We start from the raw sequence: 20,052 nt of genomic DNA, 5'->3' as shown, positions 1-20,052 counted from the left end.
CCATCTGGATAAAGCCTGAGTCAGTCTTGCAGACTCAAGGTCAATGTCATATTTCAAGGTCAAATGTTTGAGCCTTTCTTCTTTATATCCATTTTATATTTGCTTTTCTTTTGAATGGTTTTCATGAAACCTGATTAAATGTTTAGGCCATAAAGACAATGAAATTCTGGTATAAGTTAGTCATATCTGCTTTTTTCCCAATTGGGAATAGTACCGGTACCAGCCAAATTGTTAAAAATTGTGCACAATAACGACTGAAAATGGGAAAATTTGGGCAGTGAAGTCTTTATATTGAGAAATAGGTGTATTTGAGGTTTTGAACCCCAATACTTTAATATTGATAACTAAATACAGTCAAGTTGTCAATATTATATTAACTCAGGTTCAAGCTGTAGAGCTGCATAGGGTAGGCAATTGAAGATTTCTAAAAATATATATATATTTAGAAATCTTAAATTGGGAATTTTTTTTACAGCTATTGGGAAATTTGTCGTTTTTCCTAATTGGATAAATGTCGTTTTCCGGTACTTTATAAACAAGGGAAAAATCGATGAAGATGTACAGAAGTCATGAGTCAATTATGCTGACTTAAAATGAATGTCACCACTTCAGGGTGTGGGATAAAGATGTCTCTTGGACTGCCTTGTTTGGTGTTGATAAGGGCTACAAATTCTAAAACAAAAACCATGCTAGTAAAAATGTAAGAGGGCCAGTTATTATACCCCCATTACGATTGGTAATGGGGGCTTTATAGGAGTCACGTTGTCGGTCTGTCTGTCTGTCCCGAAATTTCATCCGATCTTCACCAAACTTGGTCAGAAGTTGTATCTAGATAATGTCTAGGTAGCATTTGAATATGGGTCATGCCGGGTCAAAAACTAGGATAGGCGGTCACTTAGTGCGTTTTTAACCGAAAGTTTGTCCGGGCCATAACTTTGTCATTTATTGTGAGATTTTAAAATCATTTGGCATATTTGTTCACCATCATTGGATGGTGTGTGGCGCGAAAGAATTATGTTGATATCTCCAAGGTCAAGGTCACTTTTTGAGTTTAAAGATAAAAAATTGCCATAGATGAGCTTGTCCGTACCAATATATGTCATTCATTGTGAGATTTTAAAATCATTTAGCACATTTGTTCATCATCATTGGATGTTGTGTCACACGAAAGAATTACGTTGATATCTCCAAGGTCAAGGTCACACTTCAAGTTCAAAGGTAAAAAATGGCCATAAATGAGCTTGTCCGTGCCATAACTATGTAATTATCATTATGTTGTTTATGGTGAGATTTTAAAATCATTTTGCAGATTTTTTCACCATCATTGGACGGTGTGCCACGTGCAAGAATAACCTTGATATCTCCAGGGTCAAGGTCACACTTTGAGTTCAAAGGTCAAAAATGGCCATAAATGAGCTTGTCCGGGCCATAACTATGTCGTTCATTGTGAGATGTAAAAATCATTTGGCACATATGTTAACTATTATTGGACGGTGTGTCGTGCGAAAGAATTACATCAATATCTCCTAGGTCAAGGTCACACTTTTAGTTCAAAGGTCAAAAATGGCCATAAATGAGCTTTTCCGGGCCATACTATGTCGTTCATTGTGAGATTTTAAAATCATTTGGCGCATTTGTTCACCATAATTGCACGGTGTGTCGCGCGAAAGAATTACATTGATATCTCCAAGGTCAAGGTCACACTTTGAGTTCAAAGGTCAAAAATGGCCATAAGTGAGCTTGTCCGGGCCATAACTTTGTCATTTATTGTAAGATTTTTAAATCATTTTGCTCTTAAGTTCATTTGACGGTGTGTCGCACGAAAAAATTACGTCCATATCTCCAAGGTCAAGGTCACACTTTTAGTTCAAAGGTAAAAAATATCAATAAATGATCTTCTCCGGGCCATAACTATGTCATTCATTATGAGATTTTAAAATGACTGTGTATATTAATTTTGTTCACAGTCATTGGGCGGCGTGTCATGTGAAAGAATTCAAGAGTTCAAAGGTCAAAATGGCTATAAATGATAATGGCATTATAGTTCTTAAAAATCGCCATAAATTAGATTCTCTTGTGTTGTGAAGCCAGCATGCAAAATAGTCTGTGTCAATGCGGCATGTGGGGGTATACGTCACGTCTTTGACAAAGCTCTAGTTTTATAATTTCTACTAGAATAATCACAGTAAATGCGATCAAATTCTGGTAAATTACCTAAGGTTTATTTTACAGGCCAGTTAAATAAAAATAGGGCCAGTGATCTAATATTTGAAAACTAGACCTTGTGGCCAATAATGGATTTGTGACTTTTGCAGAAACTTCTTAAGTAGACTTGTTTGAATACACCAGCCTAAACTGACGAGTTGCTGTTTAAATGTTTCAGGATCTGTTTCGTGGCGGAGAGAATGTCGTTGTGAAGGTTCTGCATTCAAAGTTCTACGCTCTCGGTTTTCAAGAGAGCAGTGTTCTGCAGAGACTGGCAAGGATGGACCCTCTCAATCATTCTCAGACTCTGAGACTGTTGGTAAGTTCCCATAATAGGTAACTTGCCACAGAGATTTGTCCACTAATTAAACTTACCCTTTAGCTATTTAGGAGAAAATTTTGTTCTAAAATCTTCATTTTTGTAGACAATATCAAACAGCAGGCTAAGGAACAGGTGTGTAATGGGTTGATTAGTGTGGTATGTACATGTTAATGAGCCATGCTCTTTGAAAAGGGGGTTTAATGCATGTGCATAGTAAAGTGTTGTCCCAGATTAGCCTGTGCAGTCCGCACAGGCTAATCAAAGATGAAACTTTCCGCCTTAACTAGATTTTTGCAAAGAAGAGACTTTCTTAAAAAGAAAAATATCTTAAAGGCGTAAAGTGTTGTCCCTGATTAGCCTGTGCAGACTGCACAGGCTATTCTGGGATGTCGCTTTACGCACCTGCATTAATCCCCCTTTTTCAGTGAGCAAGGCTCATATGTATCAAAGCTGATTTCTCCATGTCATTAAGAATAGAATACATCTATACTACTACCAAGAATGTTTAACATGACATTCCACAATAACATAAGTTGTTTTACATGCTCAGAACTATGTGATTCTCTAAAGTAAGATTGATTTTTTCTTGATTCAAATCATCAGTACACATTTCTTAATTAATAGTTAGTTTTAAAAAACTTTAAAACTTTAAAAAAACTGTTCTTTGTGGTTATAAAATTGTTGGTTTAGATATGTGTAAATTTTGTAGAAAGATATTGTTTGCTAAATTTTACACTTGATTCCAATGTAACAACACATTTTTTTTGGTTGCCAACTGGAAATTAATCACTTGATTTGTGTATTTATATGAGGTTATAAAATTGTTACATGTAGTTATGAAAAGTGAATATTACAGGCGGTATTTTATGACTTCATTTACTCCTTATTGTCAGTATTTATCAAGAAATCCCCATTATACAATTTTCTCTAAACATTAAAATGCTTCAAATAATTGCAATTATACAATATTTCACTCTAAATATTAAAATGCTTGAAATAATTGCAATTATACAATATTTTTATCTAAGCATTAAAAAGCTTCAAATAATTGCAATTATACAATGTTTTTATCTAAACATTAAAATGCTTCAAATAATTGCAATTATACAATGTTTTACTCTAAATATTAAAATGCTTTAAATAATTGCAATTATACAATGTTTTTATCTAAACATTAAAATGCTACAAATAATGGCCATTATACAGTGTTTTACTCTACACATTAAACACAATTGGGTTGTTACAGGCTACCCTGACGTTTGACAGCCATTACTGCCTGGTGTTTGAACCACTTCTGGCTATGCCACTGACCAGCCTTTTCCAAGACAGGCCACAGTCTCAGGTATGCATGACATTGATGTCAATTACTATATCTTAGTTTGATTATTAACCTATTTATTTTGCCGTTTGTAACCAAATAAAGTGGGTTATATTTAAAACATCATGGGGGTCAGACTGTGCCTTTGTGTGTGGGACTGTCTATTGACGTAAACTTGCCTACAGGCTTCGCATACTTGTGCAAACTTTTGGGCATTGTTCACTATAATAATGAAGTCTTTCATGTGTGATTTGTATCATTCTACTTTAAACATTTTGAAAAATATACCATTTTCAATTTCTACATTCATTAACATCATGCTTGATATTACGTCGTGGTGCGTCAGGGAAGTGGTGGCAAATCATAAGTCGGACTTGTCCAATCATATGTTTTAGGGGTCTGTGCAAATGATTTTTTTTCAACCAACTTTACAGTGAAATCAAAACATTTTAAATAAATAGAACTCATTTATGGCGCTTTATTAAAAAAATTGTTATTAATCTTGATCACAGCTAAATACTTGACTTTCAATAAAGGACTTGTGTAATATGGGTCATGAATAATAAAACGAAGAAATATATTATATGCATGTATTTTTTTATATTTAAATCTTTTATGTTTAAATTGGAAGAAACATGCAATATTTCTTGGGACACCATTTGGTACTTCTACAAGTGTTTTTTCCCACCATTTTGGGAAAATATACAGTGTTTTTTTATGGCAGTTTCGGGGCCGATGTTCCCCTCAAAAAGAATATTTATTTTTTCCACATTTTTTTGAAAAAATCCCCTCCAAAAGTAAAATAACTGTCTTATGATAAATATGCAGGACTCAACATTAATGGTTGTCCTATTGCCCTTGGCAAGTAAAAGTTGGGTCTGGGCAAGTTATTTTATAATCTAGTTGTCTGCCCGGAAAAGTGCAAAAAAGAACAAAGAGCATTTAATTTAGACTTTAATTGCTGTAATCGTTTTGTTATATGTTTAAAAATAAAAAAGGTTTTGTGGTGTATCATTTTGGTTTATTAAACAATATAAGGTTTCCAGTTGATGCGATATTTCATGTTTGGGCATGTTGCTTTACGTTCAGTGCAAGTAGATTTTGGAAGTAGATCTACTGGCCCGGTAGGGAAAGTTGTTTTTCGGTTAATGTTGAGCCCTGATATATCTCAAATTTATTTCATAAACAACTAATAAAGTATATAACTATAATTAATATGATTTTGAATTATTATAAAGAGTTATATTAAGTTAGTTTATCCAAAATCAGTTAATTTAACATGAATTGCATTTTTTTCTCAAAATGGCCAGGAAAAGGCCTGATGTATCTATATTGTGTCAATATTCGTTGATAAAAACATTCCAATTTGGTCCATTTTATTGATAAAAAATGCTCAAATTTTCCATTTTATCGATTTAAAAAATTCCAATTAGACTCAAAATGGCTAGGAAAACTAAGACTGTGCATGAAGGCTGAACTGTCTGAAACTAATGTTGAAAGAATCATTGATATATATTGAAGAAAAAGGACAAAGACATTCAGCTGTGAATATTACATTCATGCATCATGTGTATTCATATAATAAATATCATTACATATAAAAGAGTAAATTTTTAATTTAAAAAAAAAACACTGATACATGTATATACTTTTATTTATTTGGAATAGGACTTAATACCGGCCCCAAATTTGAACGAAAATTAAAACCGCCTATACTATTCAAATAAGGAGTCCACTCCTGGAATAGGACTTAATACTGGCCCCAAATTTGAACGAAAATTAACACCGCCTACACTATTCAAGTAAGGAGTCCACTTCTGGACTTTAAATCTTTAAATCCTCGTGTGACCCCTGTAGTGTTTTCAAAATCTTGAAATGTATTTTCTTGACCCAATCTTGAGTGTAAGGGAATACTGTTCTTTGGTTATCAGTAGATTTTTCGTGCCAACTCACTATGAATGAAATTTTTGACAAAATGCAAGTAGACATACAGTAGATTTGAAGTCAGAATCAGTGTGTTTTTTCACCATTTGGGGAATGAGGCCGGGACCATTTGGATTGGGAAAAATCTGGCGTTTTGACCAAAATATGGAAATTAGTGTTGTTGTTGTTTTGCTAAAAATGCTTCAAAATTGAGAATACAAGTGTTTTCAGTATTATTTTTCCTAAGGTTGAACTTATATGGATGGGAGTTGAACAAAATATTGAGATTTTTTTTAAACCTTTCATTGGGAATTTTTAGCTTCCATTTGGGAAAAATATATACTTGTTGTCCATTGGGAATGGGGCCGATTACCGGACCTGATTTTGAATGAAAAAAACAACACTGAAAATGTAAATATAAATAAATAATTAAGTGATGACAGTTGTTTTATTGTGCATCTTAGCGTCTCCAAGATATCAGGAGGGTGGGGCTTCGTCTCCTTTGCTCCCTGGGCTTCCTGCATCAGCAGAACTTGATACACACAGACCTGAAACCAGACAACATACTGCTGAAACATGGTGACGTTGTTTAGTGTTCAATTAACCCTTTCCCACTTAGATGCGTATTTTTACCCATTTGTAGTCCCTTAGAAAGTTAAATTTAATTGAAGACTTTTCTTAACTAGATTCAAGGTACAATGTATAAAGGCTTCATTTCCAATTTTTAGATACTGATTAGCAGCAAACAGCATAAAACCTGAACAGACTGCGAGTTACTCTCAGGCTTTTCTGTTTTTATGCTGTTTGCACATAGCTATTTTCACTTTGCTTCTGAGAGGGAAAGGGTTAACGCCACACACGGTTTCATTGTCTCGTCAGCAGACGTGGTAGCTACTGACCGGGCTGCATGGATGTGCAGGCAGTTTGGGACCTATGCTGGCCTTAAACGGCATAATACCCATTTTAACATGATGCTGGTCATGTGACAGTAATGTTAATGAGTAGGATTCCACAAGGCATTCGCCTCCAAAATGTATGCTGGCTGCTAGAATTACAGTTGATACCCCTTTGTTCCTGTAGTGAAATCTTAACCTAAAGTATTTTAGAACAACTGTGAGAAACACTCATCAAAATGTAGTTAAGATACCTGCGCAATTAAAATTCCGGTATAATATGAATGATGGAGTATTTTAATTTGTTAAATAACATTGTTCAAAAGCTGTCAGAAAAGTATTTAGTTTTTTTACTCTAAATAAAAATATTTTAAATTTTTTATTGCCGAAGTTGTATTGATTTGTTTCACTTTAATGTGAGTGTTGATAATACTAAACATTAAAGTGTCAGTATTAAAATGTTAACATTTCTTCAACTTCTTCTAAGAATGGTTTATTCTCACGATTTTGTTGGGATATATTTTATCATATCAATGCTTTATGATAGCGCTTTGTTTATGATATGCCCGACTTTTTCATACATGAAAATTTCCATTACAGCTAGGGATGTTGACAGTGTACACATTGTGGATTTCGGTAACACCCTGCACTGTGTGCACAGCGAGATGTCACTGTATTACAAGGATTTTGAGCTGCAAACACCGCTCTACAGGGCACCTGAGGTAGGGTTTTAATTTATACTTAAAAATAAAACAGCGTCACTGTATTTAGTTTAGTTTATTTACTGAGCCATAGGATTATACAAAAAAACACTATTAATCAATAGGTTTGTTATAAAATACAGTTGATTGGTTAAACTTTAGGCTTTAATAATCAATTACTACTTCCAAAAATTGTTAATATTTATTTATCCTGTTAATGTTGCAAACAGTAACCTAATAAAGCAGTTACCAAATAAACTAGTTTATATCGGGCAGTAGATCATGTGACCGTGATCTATCGTCAGTCATTATTCCTACACGCCGATTAATATAATTAATTATACAATTATGCTGCTAAAGATTACAGATGTCCGGCTAAGCTCAGATTTGTGTTAGCATTTATATAAATATTATACTAATTTGCTCCTTCACTAACATGTATTTCCAAACCAGCTTTCCGTACTTTTATTTTCATTTAATTGAATATGCAATATATGGAGTATATTATGTGACATAATCTCTGTGATGAAACACAGCAGTTTAAGCTAGAATCTCAGAATTTTAAGGACGACAAATCAGACGTTGTGGTTTAACATTAAAATATCTTTTTAAATCATGGAACATATCCATTTTTAATTGTGTGTTTGTCATGCTTAATTAAAAACTTCAATAGGAATAAAATTAATAGTTCCAACCAGTAATTTGATTTAGTAAATTGTTAGTCACAATGGTTAGCATTTGATAAAAACGTTTCCAACAAATAGTGTGGTTCATAATAAAGTAAGGTGAATGGATGGAAGACCGGAATATGGAAGTACATATCTTTTTAATTTTATTGTTGTATGGATTGGATTTAAGTTTTCATTGAGGTCAGCATGTCATTACTTAATTCAGACTTTTGATGACTCCTGTTTATTCCCAAAGAAAGTAATTAATTTAATCTGCAGTGCGGTTTTAGTTGCAATCGATGATTTTTCATTAATCCAATAAAAGGCAATTGTGTGCAATGTTTAATTCTACTCATTTTTTATTTATTTGTTGTTTTGCAACTTGATTTTGATCACGGTTGGATAAGACTGAATGTGGACCCCATTTGTTTATTGGACGAAGCGCGATCAGATTCTTTTTCAGATATGAAAATTTGGCCTGGCTAGGTGGGGCAGTATAATTCAGTTTATATTTTGCTGTTGCTTTTTTTCAATTTTGATTAAAAAAAAATCACATACTAAATTTGTTTCTTATTTCTTATCATATTTTGTACAGGAAAGTATTAAAAGGAAAATTTAATGTGGAACTATTTTTTACCTGACACTATCAGTAGTTATTCGGTGGCCGTCCGGAATGATGTGTACAAGTAGGAGGCCCGACCTGAATAATTATTTTGTAATGTAAATTTATTAATGGGCTTTTATAAAATGTGTCAGCAGGATAAATTAAATTCATGGTTGGTGTGAAGATGGAGAAAGTTTATCCTAAAATAGGGCTCGCTAAAGCCGTATTCTCTTTTTCTATTAATAAGCCTCACTGGATAAACTTTCTCCATCTCCACACCAACCATGTATTCTCTATAACTTAACTTTTAAGTGAACTCATGCAGCTGGTCCTTACTGCATGAGCCTCTCTCTGCACCCTGTCATTTCCAGGTGATGTTTGGTTTGCCGTTTGGTCCGGAGATCGACATGTGGTCCCTAGGGTGTATCCTGGCAGAGCTGTACATAGGACATCCCATATTCTTGGGGACATCAAAACATGAGATTCTTACACAGGTAAGTTGTTGAGTTTAATCACTTTGTACTAATATATAAAGGTAAACATAGAGGATATTTGTTTGATTTGGTGGAATATTAATTTTAATTCACAAGTGATCATAGAAAATAATATTTTCACGGGTGAATTCAAATCAATATTCTACAAAATTCAAAAGTTTTATTTTTATTTTATGCTTTGTAATGATTATTCTTGTATTTTTGCCATTTCAGACAATATAATTCACCATTGGGCGCCTCGAAAAGTTATTACATGTATTTTTCAAAGGAAGCTGATCCGTATGTTTTTATAAACATTCAGTGCAGAGTAGTCGCCCATGGGGGCCGTTATGGGGAAAGCAAAGATATCTAAAAAAAGTTCCGGTAAAACAATGCAAGTTATCGATAATTTTCACTGTTATTTTTCACTGTTTGAAGCAGTGAAATATCAGTTTTAATTCACTGATATTTCTCTATAAATCATCCGAAAGCATAAAATAAACACATTTATTTAGGTTTTGCTTTATGCAGTTTAGATGGAAATAGATGTTTAGTGGAAAATATGCCATTTGCTTTATTTGGAATACTCAAAGGATTTTTTAGACTTTTGTTGAGCCCCATTGCGAAAAGCTTGATATATCAGTCAAAATAGTTGAGTGTGTATGTTTTTGTAACTTTATTATTTTTCATATTATTCATGCTGTCAAGTTGTTAGATTGAATGGCATTTAAAAAGACAAACAATATACAGGTGTGTTTTTTAAGCAGTTGGGGAGGGAGGCAGAGCCTTCAAAACTCAGAAAAAATAAACTTGAAAACCAAATTTGGGGATAACTTTCATGTGGCACAACTGAATCAAGATTTACATGTTAAGCTCATTTTTTTTTTTTTAAATTATGAGCTATAGTCATCACCTTGGCGTTGGTGGTAGCGTCAGCGTCCAGTTAAGTTTTGCGTTTAGGTCCACTTTTCTCATAAAGTATCAATGCTATTGCATTCAAACTTGGTACACTAACTTACTATCATGAGGGGACTGGGCAGGCAAAGTTAGATAACTCTGGCTTGCATTTTGACAAAATTATGTGCCCTTTTTATACTTAGAAAATTGAAAATTTTGGTTAAGTTTTGTGTTTAGGTCCATTTTATTCCTTAAGTATCAAAGCTATTGCTTTCATACTTGCAACACTTACTAACTAGCATAAGGGGACTGTGCAGGCAAAGTTATGTAACTCTGACTGGCATTTTGACAGAATTATGGGCCCTTTATACTTGAAAACTTGGTTAAGTTTTGTGTTTTGGTCCACTTTACCCCTGTAAAGTATCATAGATATTGCTTTCATACTTGGAACACTCGCAAACTATCATAAGGGGACAGTAAAGGACAAGTTGCATAACTCTGGTTGTCATTTTTATGGAATTGTGGCCCTTTTTTGACTTAGTAACTTTGAATATATGGTTACATTTTGTGTTTAGATCCACTTCTTCTAAAGTATCAAGGCTATTGCATTTAAATTTCAAATACTTTCATGCTATCATGAAGGTACTGTACCTGGCAAGTTGAATTTTACCTTGACCTTTGAATGACCTTGACTCTCAAGGTCAAATTATTAAATTTTGCTAAAATTGCCATAACTTCTTTATTTCTGATTAGATTCGATTGATACTTTGACAAAACAACTCTTACCTGACATACTACAATAGACTCCACCCAAACCATCCCCCATGCCCCCCGAATCCCCCATGCCCCCCCCCCCCCCCCCCCCGAATCCCCCCTCAATCCCCCCCATTATTATTTTTTTAATTAAAGAATATCTAATAAATGACCACCACACCCTCATACTATACCCCCCCCCCACCCCCACCCCAAAAAAATAATTTTTATGCCCCCAGTAGGGTGTCAGTCCGTCCGTCCGTCTGTCCGAAAAAAACTTTGACATTGGCCATAACTTTTTCACTTTTGAAGATAGCAACTTGATATTTGGCATGCATGTGTATCTCATGGAGCTGCACATTTTGAATGGTGAAAGGTCAAGGTCAAGGTCATTCTTTAAGGTCAAATGTCAAATTTATGGTGTCTGTCCGTCCGAAAACTTTAACATTGGCCATAACTTTTTCAATATTGAAGATAGCAACTTGATATTTGGCATGCATGTGTATCTCATGGAGCTGAACATTTTGAGTGGTGAAAGGTGAAGGTCAAGGTCATCCTTCAAGGTAAAATGTCAAATATATGGCATCTGTCCGTCCGAAAACTTTAACATTTGCCATTACTTTTTTATATTGAAGATAGCAACTTGCTATTTGGCATGCATGTGTATCTCATGAAGCTGCACATTTTGAGTGGTGGAAGTTCTAGTTCAAGGTCATCCTTCAAGGTCAAGGTCATCCTTCAAGGTCAAATGTCAATTATTATTTTTATGCCCCCCTTTTAAGAAGAGGGGGTATATTGCTTTGCACATGTCGGTCGGTCGGTCTGTCAGTCGGTCGGTCCGTCCACCAGGTGGTTTCCGGATGATGACTCAAGAACGCTTGGGGCTAGGATCATGAAACCTTATGACTTGCAGATGACCCCTATTGATTTTGAGGTCACTAGGTCAAAGGTCAAGGTCACGGTGACCCGAAATAGTAAAATGGTTTCCGGATGATAACTCAAGAACGCATACGCCTAGGATCATGAAACTTCATGGGTAGATTGATCATGACTGGCAGATGACCCCTATTGATTTTGAGGTCACTAGGTCAAAGGTCAAGGTCACGGTGACCCGAAATAGTAAAATGGTTTCCGGATGATAACTCAAGAACGCATACGCCTAGGATCATGAAACTTCATGGGTAGATTGATCATGACTCGCAGATGACCCCTACTGATTTTGATGTCACTAGGTCAAAGGTCAAGGTCACTGTGACCCGAAATAGTAAAATGGTTTTCGGATGATAACTCAATAACGCATATGCCTAGGATCATGAAACTTCATAGGTAGATTGATCATGACTGGCAGATGACCCCTATTGATTTTGAGGTCACAAGGTCAAAGGTCAAGGTCACGGTGACCCGAAATAGTAAAATGATTTTCGGATGAATACTCAAGAACGCTTTTGCCTAGGATCATGACACTTCATAGGTACATTGATCGTAACTAGCAGATGGCCCCTATTGATTTTCAGGTCACTAGGTCAAAGGTCAAGGTCACAGTGACAAAAAACGTATTCACACAATGGCTGCCACTACAACGGACAGCCCATATGGGGGGCATGCATGTTTTACAAACAGCCCTTGTTTTAATTTCAAAGCGGCGTTCTCATGAAGCTGCACATTTAAAGGGGTGGAAGTTCAAGGTCAAGGTCATTCTTCAAGGTCAAGGTCATCCTTCAAAGTCAAAGGTCAAAAAATTCAAAGTGGCATGAAGCTACACATTTTGAGTGGTGGAAGATTAAGGTCAAGGTCATCCTTCAAGGTCAAAGGTCAAAAAAATAATTTAAAGCGTCGGTTATCATGAAGCTACACATTTTTAGTGCTGGAAGTTCAAGGTCAAGGTCATCCTTCAAGATCAAGGTCATCCTTCAAGGTCAAGGTCATCCTTCAAGGTCAAAGGTCAAAACAAAAAAATTTCAAAGTGGCATTATCTTGAAGCAGCACGTTTTGAGTGGTGGAAGTTCAAGGTCATCCTTCAAGGTCATCCTTCAAGGTCAAAGGTCAAACAAATAATATTTCAAAGCGGCGTTCTCATAAAGCTGCACATTTTGAGTAGTTGAAGGTCAAGGTCATCCTTTAAGGTCAAAGGTAAAAAAAACAACAAAATAATTTTTGTTTCAAAGCGGCGCAATAGAGGGCATTGTGTTTCTGACAAACACATCTCTTGTTTTTTTCAAACATGGTTAAAAAATACAAATACTGGTATTTATTTTTATTATTTTATTTTTGAAATACCGTCCAACCATCCCACCCAAGAATCTCCCCCCCCCCCCCCCGCCCCAAATTTTTTTTGTTTGCATTTTTGGAAGATAATGTAATAAATGACCTCACCCCCACACTATACACCCCTCTCCACTCCACCCCTCCCTCCTTTGTGATTGAAATTGTGATAGGTCCCTACACCTTTAAAAAGAAAAATAGATGAGCGGTCTGCACCCGTAAGGCGGTGCTCTTGTTAATGGTTTGTCTCTTTGGGGGAAAGCTCAATGAATTTAAAGACTTTTAGTGAGGAAAAGTGGTGTTTATTTGGATATAGCTTATGAACACATTTCTTGTATATGAACAAGTCCTTGAACAAGTATTTGTATTTCCAGATTGTGAAACTTCTCGGGCCACTGCCTAGTCAGGTATTCAGACGTGGGAAGTACTTTCACACTTATGAGCAGTTTACAGAAGATACCAACGGGCAGAATGGTTTGTATAACAGTGTTTTCAAATCAAATAGTAACCCTTTGTTACTTAGGCAAAATAATGTCACCCAGTTGTTTTTTACTTTACATAATCCAGCCTCATAAGCACCAAGAAACAACATATTTTGTCATGTATACCTACTTGTATCTTCAATTGTATTAGTGCTAGGGAGAGATGTGGAGCAAAATAGAAGCATACTTGGTACAGCTCCTTATCATTTACCCCTGTAGGTCGGTGAAAGTACACAAATGTTACAATCTGTTGAAATTTTATTGATTTATGAAAACATTAAATGGCTATTGAAAGAGTTTGCTGAAAAACCTTAAATTACATCCTTTGGAATCGAAAAAAATATTTTCCTGTATCAAGCTTATCTAATGTGTTTAACACGCATTTGATGAAGGGATAATCCATTTTATAATGAACATGGTGAAAACAGGTGAAATTTGTCTTGATTTACAAGTATTTAATTACTGTTACCCATATCCTAGTTTATTTTGATCCCACTTTCATAAAAACCAATTATACTTCATGAAATTCTATTCCATTTGTTGAAATTAATAAATATTGTCCATGTGTTTTAATGTTCTAACATCGATGTTTTCAGCCACACTACGGCTACACGAACATCTCAACTGTGGTGACCTCAGCTTTGCCAATCTCTTGGCTGGACTGTTAGCATACAGACCAGGTCTGGATTTAATCATAGATTGCTTCACAGTGCTCTAGCTAGGAATGCCTAAATGGAAGGGCGCTCTGCCCTGCCCTTCTGATGCCCCGCCCTTCTCCTCTGAGGACCCGCCCAGCCCTTTTATTTAATTTTTTGTTTTTGATTGAGGAATATATAATATTAATTATTCACTTATAGAATTGTTATTAATTTATCCCTTAATGTAGATTTTTTTCATGGTTTAATAATAATGGAAATAATATAACCTTACATATTATTAATATGAAACTGAATATGCAACAGAGAGCATTTCAGAAACGACAAAATAGCCCCCCTCCCTGCCCTTTTTAATTCCTAGCTGGAGCACTGATTCAGATTTGTGGTTTGTGTTGTTTAACCCTTTACCACTTTGATACATATTTTTACACATTTTTAGTCCCTTAAAGTTAAATTTAATTGAAAACCTTTCTAACTAGATTTAAGTGTTAAAGGCTTCAATTCCAACCTTTAGATACTGATGTCAGATGAGCAGCAAACAGCATAAAACCAGAACAGACTGCGAGTTACTCGCAGGCTTTTCTGGTTTTATGCTGTTTGCACATAGCCATTTTCACTTTGCTTCTTAGTGGGAAAGGGTTAAGGCTGATTGGATAAAAGCTAGCTTGCTTATGTTAAATGAATGCTTCCATTATAGTTCTTCAACATAAACTGCTAGTGATCAACTACCAAACTCAAATGACACATAAAGAATTTCAAAGACCTAAAGTGTTAACATTTTGCATTAAACACAAGGTGGCAAAATTGTATTGTTTTGTCTGGTTTTTATGCTCCCCCAAAATTTAATGACCGGAATTAAATGAAACTTTATGGGAAGCTTCACTACCAAGAGGAGATGTGCATATTATCAGCGGGGTCTGGTCGGATGATTTTTCACAGAGTTGTGGCCCTTTAAAAGTTTTGAAATGAAATTTTTAAAATTTTCCATTGACTGTTCATATAGTGCAATTCTTGTCCGGGCTATTTCTCAGCAACTAATGACCGGAATTCAATGAAACTTTATGGGAAGCTTCACTACCAAGAGGAGATGTGCATATTATCAGCGGGTTCTGGTCGGATGATTTTTCACAGAGTTATGGCCCTTTGAAATTTTCTATAAAAAAATTCTTGTCCCCCCCAACTACTGTGCCCTCAAGACATTTCCTTTTATCTGAATATATAGTGCAATATTGTGACAAAAAAACTTTTGGGGAGCATCACCCGTCTCCGACGGTTTCTTGTTTTTTATATGAAATTGAGGTGCATGTCCACAGAGTAATGGGATATAAAAATCTAAAAAATGTCAAATTGTCACATGTATAAATGGACATTAGTTAGGCAATATGACAATTAAACGTGCTGCCAGTATGTTTAAACCATGTGCAAATTATACCGTAGAGCTAATATTTAGGTTGTTTCCCTAAGAACACCATGGCAATGTTTGTTTGTTGCATTTTGCAGAGGATCGTTTGACTGCTGCTGAGGCATCAAGGCATCCTTTCTTTGCAAGCTCTCTGCCCCTGAGTTTTCTTAATATGCTACCTGGTAATTTACTTTCAGTTTTATATCCATGCCATTTAAAATTAAACAAGATGACTCTCGTACAAGCCCTTCATTATTTAGACATACTGAGTATGCCTGATTTCAAAAGAGAATGATACTTATTTATGTTTTGGATTGTTAAATAAAGTGAATAAAAACTTTATAGCTAAGTGGTTCTAACATTAAACTGTTATTGCTTTTTTTATGCCCCATGATTGAATGATCGGGGGCATATTGTTTTGGGCCTGTCTGTCTGTCATTCTGTCCCAAAGTTAAAGTTTTGCGATAATTTTTACAATATTGAAGATAGAAACTTGATATTTGACATTCATGTGTATCTCACGGAGCTGCACATTTTGAGTGGCGAAAGGTTAAGGTTAAGGTCATCCTTCAAGGTCAAAGGTCAAAAACAAATCCAAGGGAAGTAATAAGCTTTAAAGGGAGATAATTATCAGTACCTGCCAAATGAAAAAAAAATCAAAGCGGCGCAATAGGGAACATTGTGTTTCTGACAAACACATCTCTTGTTTTTTATATAAATATCTAGAATGATAATGCTACACACAGAGTATTGTCTATTTTAGGTACAAAGGATCAATCCAGGAGCACTTTCCTGACAGATGTGTACCAATACAAGCCAAAAGTGTCCCCTGATATAAAGAGAAGACAACCCACTTCCATGGATTTACTAAAAATGGGTACATCAGAGCTGCCCCCCTTAGATCAAGTGACCATCATAAAACCATCTCCAGTAAAAGGAAAAGTCCCTAACCAAAGCCATGAATCGAATTATTCTGCATGCCAAGGGGAGGAAAAAGCTGCTATAAGTGATTTGTCTATGTTGAGAAATGTGTCCAAGGGAATTGAGCATGGAAAATTCTCTGACAATATCAAAAACAAGATGTCAAAACTTCTGGAAGAGATCAAGAAAGAACAAAATTGGGCTGAAGTAGATTTGGATAGAAAGCATGCTCATGGAAGACTTAACATGCTTACAGAGTTTGCAACAAATGTTGAAAGACCTTGTGCGAAGTATGGGATTGTGGTTACAAAAGGTAGATCATTCGAAGACAAGGGTACACAATTTACATGTTCAGCCAGAGAAGACAAAAAACTTTTATTTACTGAAAACCTTGAGGAAAGAAAAATGGTCACACAGGTGGATACTGAAGCATCTGAAGCTCACAGAAGCAAAGAAACTGATGATGGGATTGCAAGAGGGAACATCGTGCAAAATAAGAATGGAATCGGCAGAAAACGCACTGCAAAGGAGAGCATTGATGTAGATAATGACTCAGAGTACATAGATCTGTTGTCACCGCCAATGGGAAAGGAAGGCAAGCAGCAGATGCCATCGGACTGTGGCTCGATAGAAAGGAAAAGACACATGTATGGGAGTCACTCAGGTAAAAAGAGGACAAACTATCCAGCGACAACTGCTGGGCACAAACCCAGACAGTTGCAAGAAATGAGAACAGAATGCAGTGGTTCTCAAAATGATGAAAACTGCATCCAAGAAAGAAGGAATCTTTCATCAGGCTTTCAGTCCACGGAAGCAAATCCTGTTGTGTCAGGTGAAAATGTAGACAATTATTCAAGAAAACGCACACACCACAAACAAAACAATGAAACTGTCTCTAGTGGAGTTTTCAGGAGAAGGGAAAGCAAGGCAGCTTTGTTTGAGGGAATTTCACAGAACGTTCTTCCTACACCAATCAAACCTGTTAAATATATGAAGCCCTACAGTTTGGAAAGTCCTGAAATAATTTACAAACGGCCTTTGACCGACAAGAAAGAAGCACCTATCAATCAAAATGACAGTGGTTTTAAAAACATTACAAGTTCTGTAGATTCTATTGGACTGAAGTCTTCTATCAACCGATATTCTTCAGAAAACTCTTCCTACAGTTCTGATTCTGCCAGAGCATCTCTGAATACTGCTTCCAACACTGGCAGAAGAAAATCAAGACCACTCTCCGGTGGGGAAGACAATACAGAGGTAAGAAGCCTGAGTACCAGATTGCATAGCCAGGGTGGTTCTCCAGGTTTGCCTTCGAGGATCTCTGAAAACATGTGGTCAGGTATTAATTGCAAAAACGTACAAAACAGTGCAGCAAAATTTGAACGCATTAATCCTGACTGGTTCGCGTTTCATGGCACACCTGCCTCAGAAGCAAAATCATTGAATTTGGGGATAGCACAAAGAATTGAGAAAATGAGAGTCAAGAAAAGGAAGGAGGCAAAACGAAGCCTTTCCTTTCAGAAAACTGCAAAACAGAGAAAAGATCATGAAACTAGTGTTGAGGGGTCATATGAACGCAGGATTGAAAAACCAAAGCTGGACGACGAACATAACATTTACAAACGTAGGTTGGACAACCATAGCATTGACAAATACAGAATGGAATCTTTCAGTGGATCAGACAGTGATGTCTCCCATTCTGACGAGGAATACTTCATTGACAGACAATATGCTCAAAAGTGTCTCCAAGACAATGTCAGGGACAAAAATTCAACAGAGTGTAAGCAACAAGGGGCAAAAGTTCCTAGACAACGGAAGAATCAACACCGAACTTCAACAAAACCATACGAGCGGTCTTTATCACAAGACCAATTTACATCTGATAAAAACATTAACAATACTTATGTTATAGACTTTGAAAGTCCTCGAAGAAATTAATAATTACGTGTTGTGTTCATTTTTTTCATAAAAAAGGGTATTTAAATCGCTTTGAGGTTTCAATGAAATGAAAAATGCACTGATCTCTCTGTACATGTATTGAAACAATTGTTTACCATTTAGAATGAAAATGTTTTAAGCAGTTTTTTTGTGTGTTCGTAAATGTAGAAATAACCTCGTTAGATATGTTTTTTTATGTAGTGCTAATTTTTAGCTTGGTGTTTTTGGAGAAAACCCGAGGTATTGTCATAGCCAGCTCGTTGTCCGCCATCCGATGTCCACGTCGTGCTAAAACCTTAACATTTTGTTAAGGTTTTGAACATTGGCTCTTAAATCAAATTGCTTCCACCTACAACTTTGAAACTTCATATGTAGATGCACCTTGATGAGTTCTACACGCCACACCCATTTTTGGGTCACTAGGTCACTGTGACCTTTAAAAAAAAATAAAAAAATCTGACAAGCTTTCATTTATTCAAAACTGCACCAGTAGCCAAGCGTGGCACCCGTTCTGCGGTGCTCTTGTAACATTTACTCTTCATGCACCAGGATATTATTAATGAAGAAAATGTCGATTATTGAAATAATTTTAAGTAAACAATGATGATTCAGTACACCTTCTAACTTTCAAAGTCCAAGTTGATGATTTGATGGGAACCTAACGGATGCTCCTCAATATAGTAAACAAAACAAGTACAATTAGACTAACTGGGGTACATTGATACAAACCATGAATTGGCTGAATAGTAACTGAATATATTTTTATTCCACATTATTTATTATGCCTCCCTTCGAAGAAGGGGGGGTATATTGCTTTGCTCATGTCGGTCTGTCGGTTTGTCGGTCGGTCATTCCGTCCACCAGGTGGTTGTCAGACGATAACTCAAGAACGCTTAGGCCTAGGACCATGAAACTTCAGAGGTACATTGATCATGACTCGCAGATGACCCCTATTGATTTTGAGGTCAATAGGTCAAAGGTCAAGGTCACGGTGACCCTAAATAGTAAAATGGTTTCCGGATGATAACTCAAGAAGGCTTAGGCCTAGGATCATGAAACTTGATAGGTAGATTGATCATGACTCGCAGATGACCCCTATTGATTTTCAGGTCACTAGGTCAAAGGTCAAGGTCACAGTGACCCGAAATAGTAAAATGGTTTCCGGATGATAACTCAAGAACGCTTAGGCCTAGGATCATGAAACTTGATAGGTAGATTGATGAGGACTTGCAGATGACCCCTATTGATTTTCAGGTCACTAGGTCAAAGGTCAAGGTCACAGTAACCCGAAATAGTAAAATGGTTTCGGGATGATAACTCAAGAACGCTTAGGTCTAGGATCATGAAACTTGATAGGTAGATTGATCATGACTTGCAGATGACCCCTATTGATTTTCAGGTCATTAGGTCAAAGGTCAAGGTCACGATGACCCGAAATAGTAAAATGGTTTCCGGATGATAACTGAAGAACGCTTATTCCTAGGATCATGAAACTTGAAAGGTAGAATGATCATGACTCGCAGATGACCCCTATTGATTTTCAGGTCACAGGGTCAAAGGTCAAGGTCACGGTGACCCGAAATAGTAAAATGGTGTCCGGATGATAACTCAAGAATGCTTATGGCTAGGATCAT

At 36.0% G+C, this 20,052-nt stretch overlaps 1 protein-coding gene across 3 annotated transcripts in view; it reads left to right on the top strand.

The window, feature by feature from the left end:
• Window positions 1–20,052, top strand: part of LOC127874854 (serine/threonine-protein kinase dst2-like) — a 30,788-nt gene that overhangs the window by 7,580 nt on the left and 3,156 nt on the right. The window contains exons 4-12 of one of the 3 annotated variants that reach the window (XM_052419511.1): window positions 2,384–2,524; window positions 3,774–3,869; window positions 6,233–6,347; window positions 7,262–7,383; window positions 9,006–9,128; window positions 13,394–13,493; window positions 14,098–14,181; window positions 15,658–15,741; window positions 16,323–17,737. In XM_052419511.1, coding sequence (XP_052275471.1) covers window positions 2,384–2,524; window positions 3,774–3,869; window positions 6,233–6,347; window positions 7,262–7,383; window positions 9,006–9,128; window positions 13,394–13,493; window positions 14,098–14,181; window positions 15,658–15,741; window positions 16,323–17,737 — 2,280 coding nt within the window. Of the gene's footprint in view, window positions 1–2,383; window positions 2,525–3,773; window positions 3,870–6,232; window positions 6,348–7,261; window positions 7,384–9,005; window positions 9,129–13,393; window positions 13,494–14,097; window positions 14,182–15,657; window positions 15,742–16,322; window positions 18,564–20,052 lie in introns of those variants that run through there. The other 2 variants (XM_052419509.1, XM_052419510.1) reach the window with 2 other exon arrangements.

The sequence above is a fragment of the Dreissena polymorpha genome, chromosome 3 (genome assembly GCF_020536995.1).
Source record: "Dreissena polymorpha isolate Duluth1 chromosome 3, UMN_Dpol_1.0, whole genome shotgun sequence".
Lineage (NCBI taxonomy): Eukaryota > Metazoa > Mollusca > Bivalvia > Myida > Dreissenidae > Dreissena > Dreissena polymorpha.
This window is presented reverse-complemented; position numbering and strand designations above follow the sequence as displayed.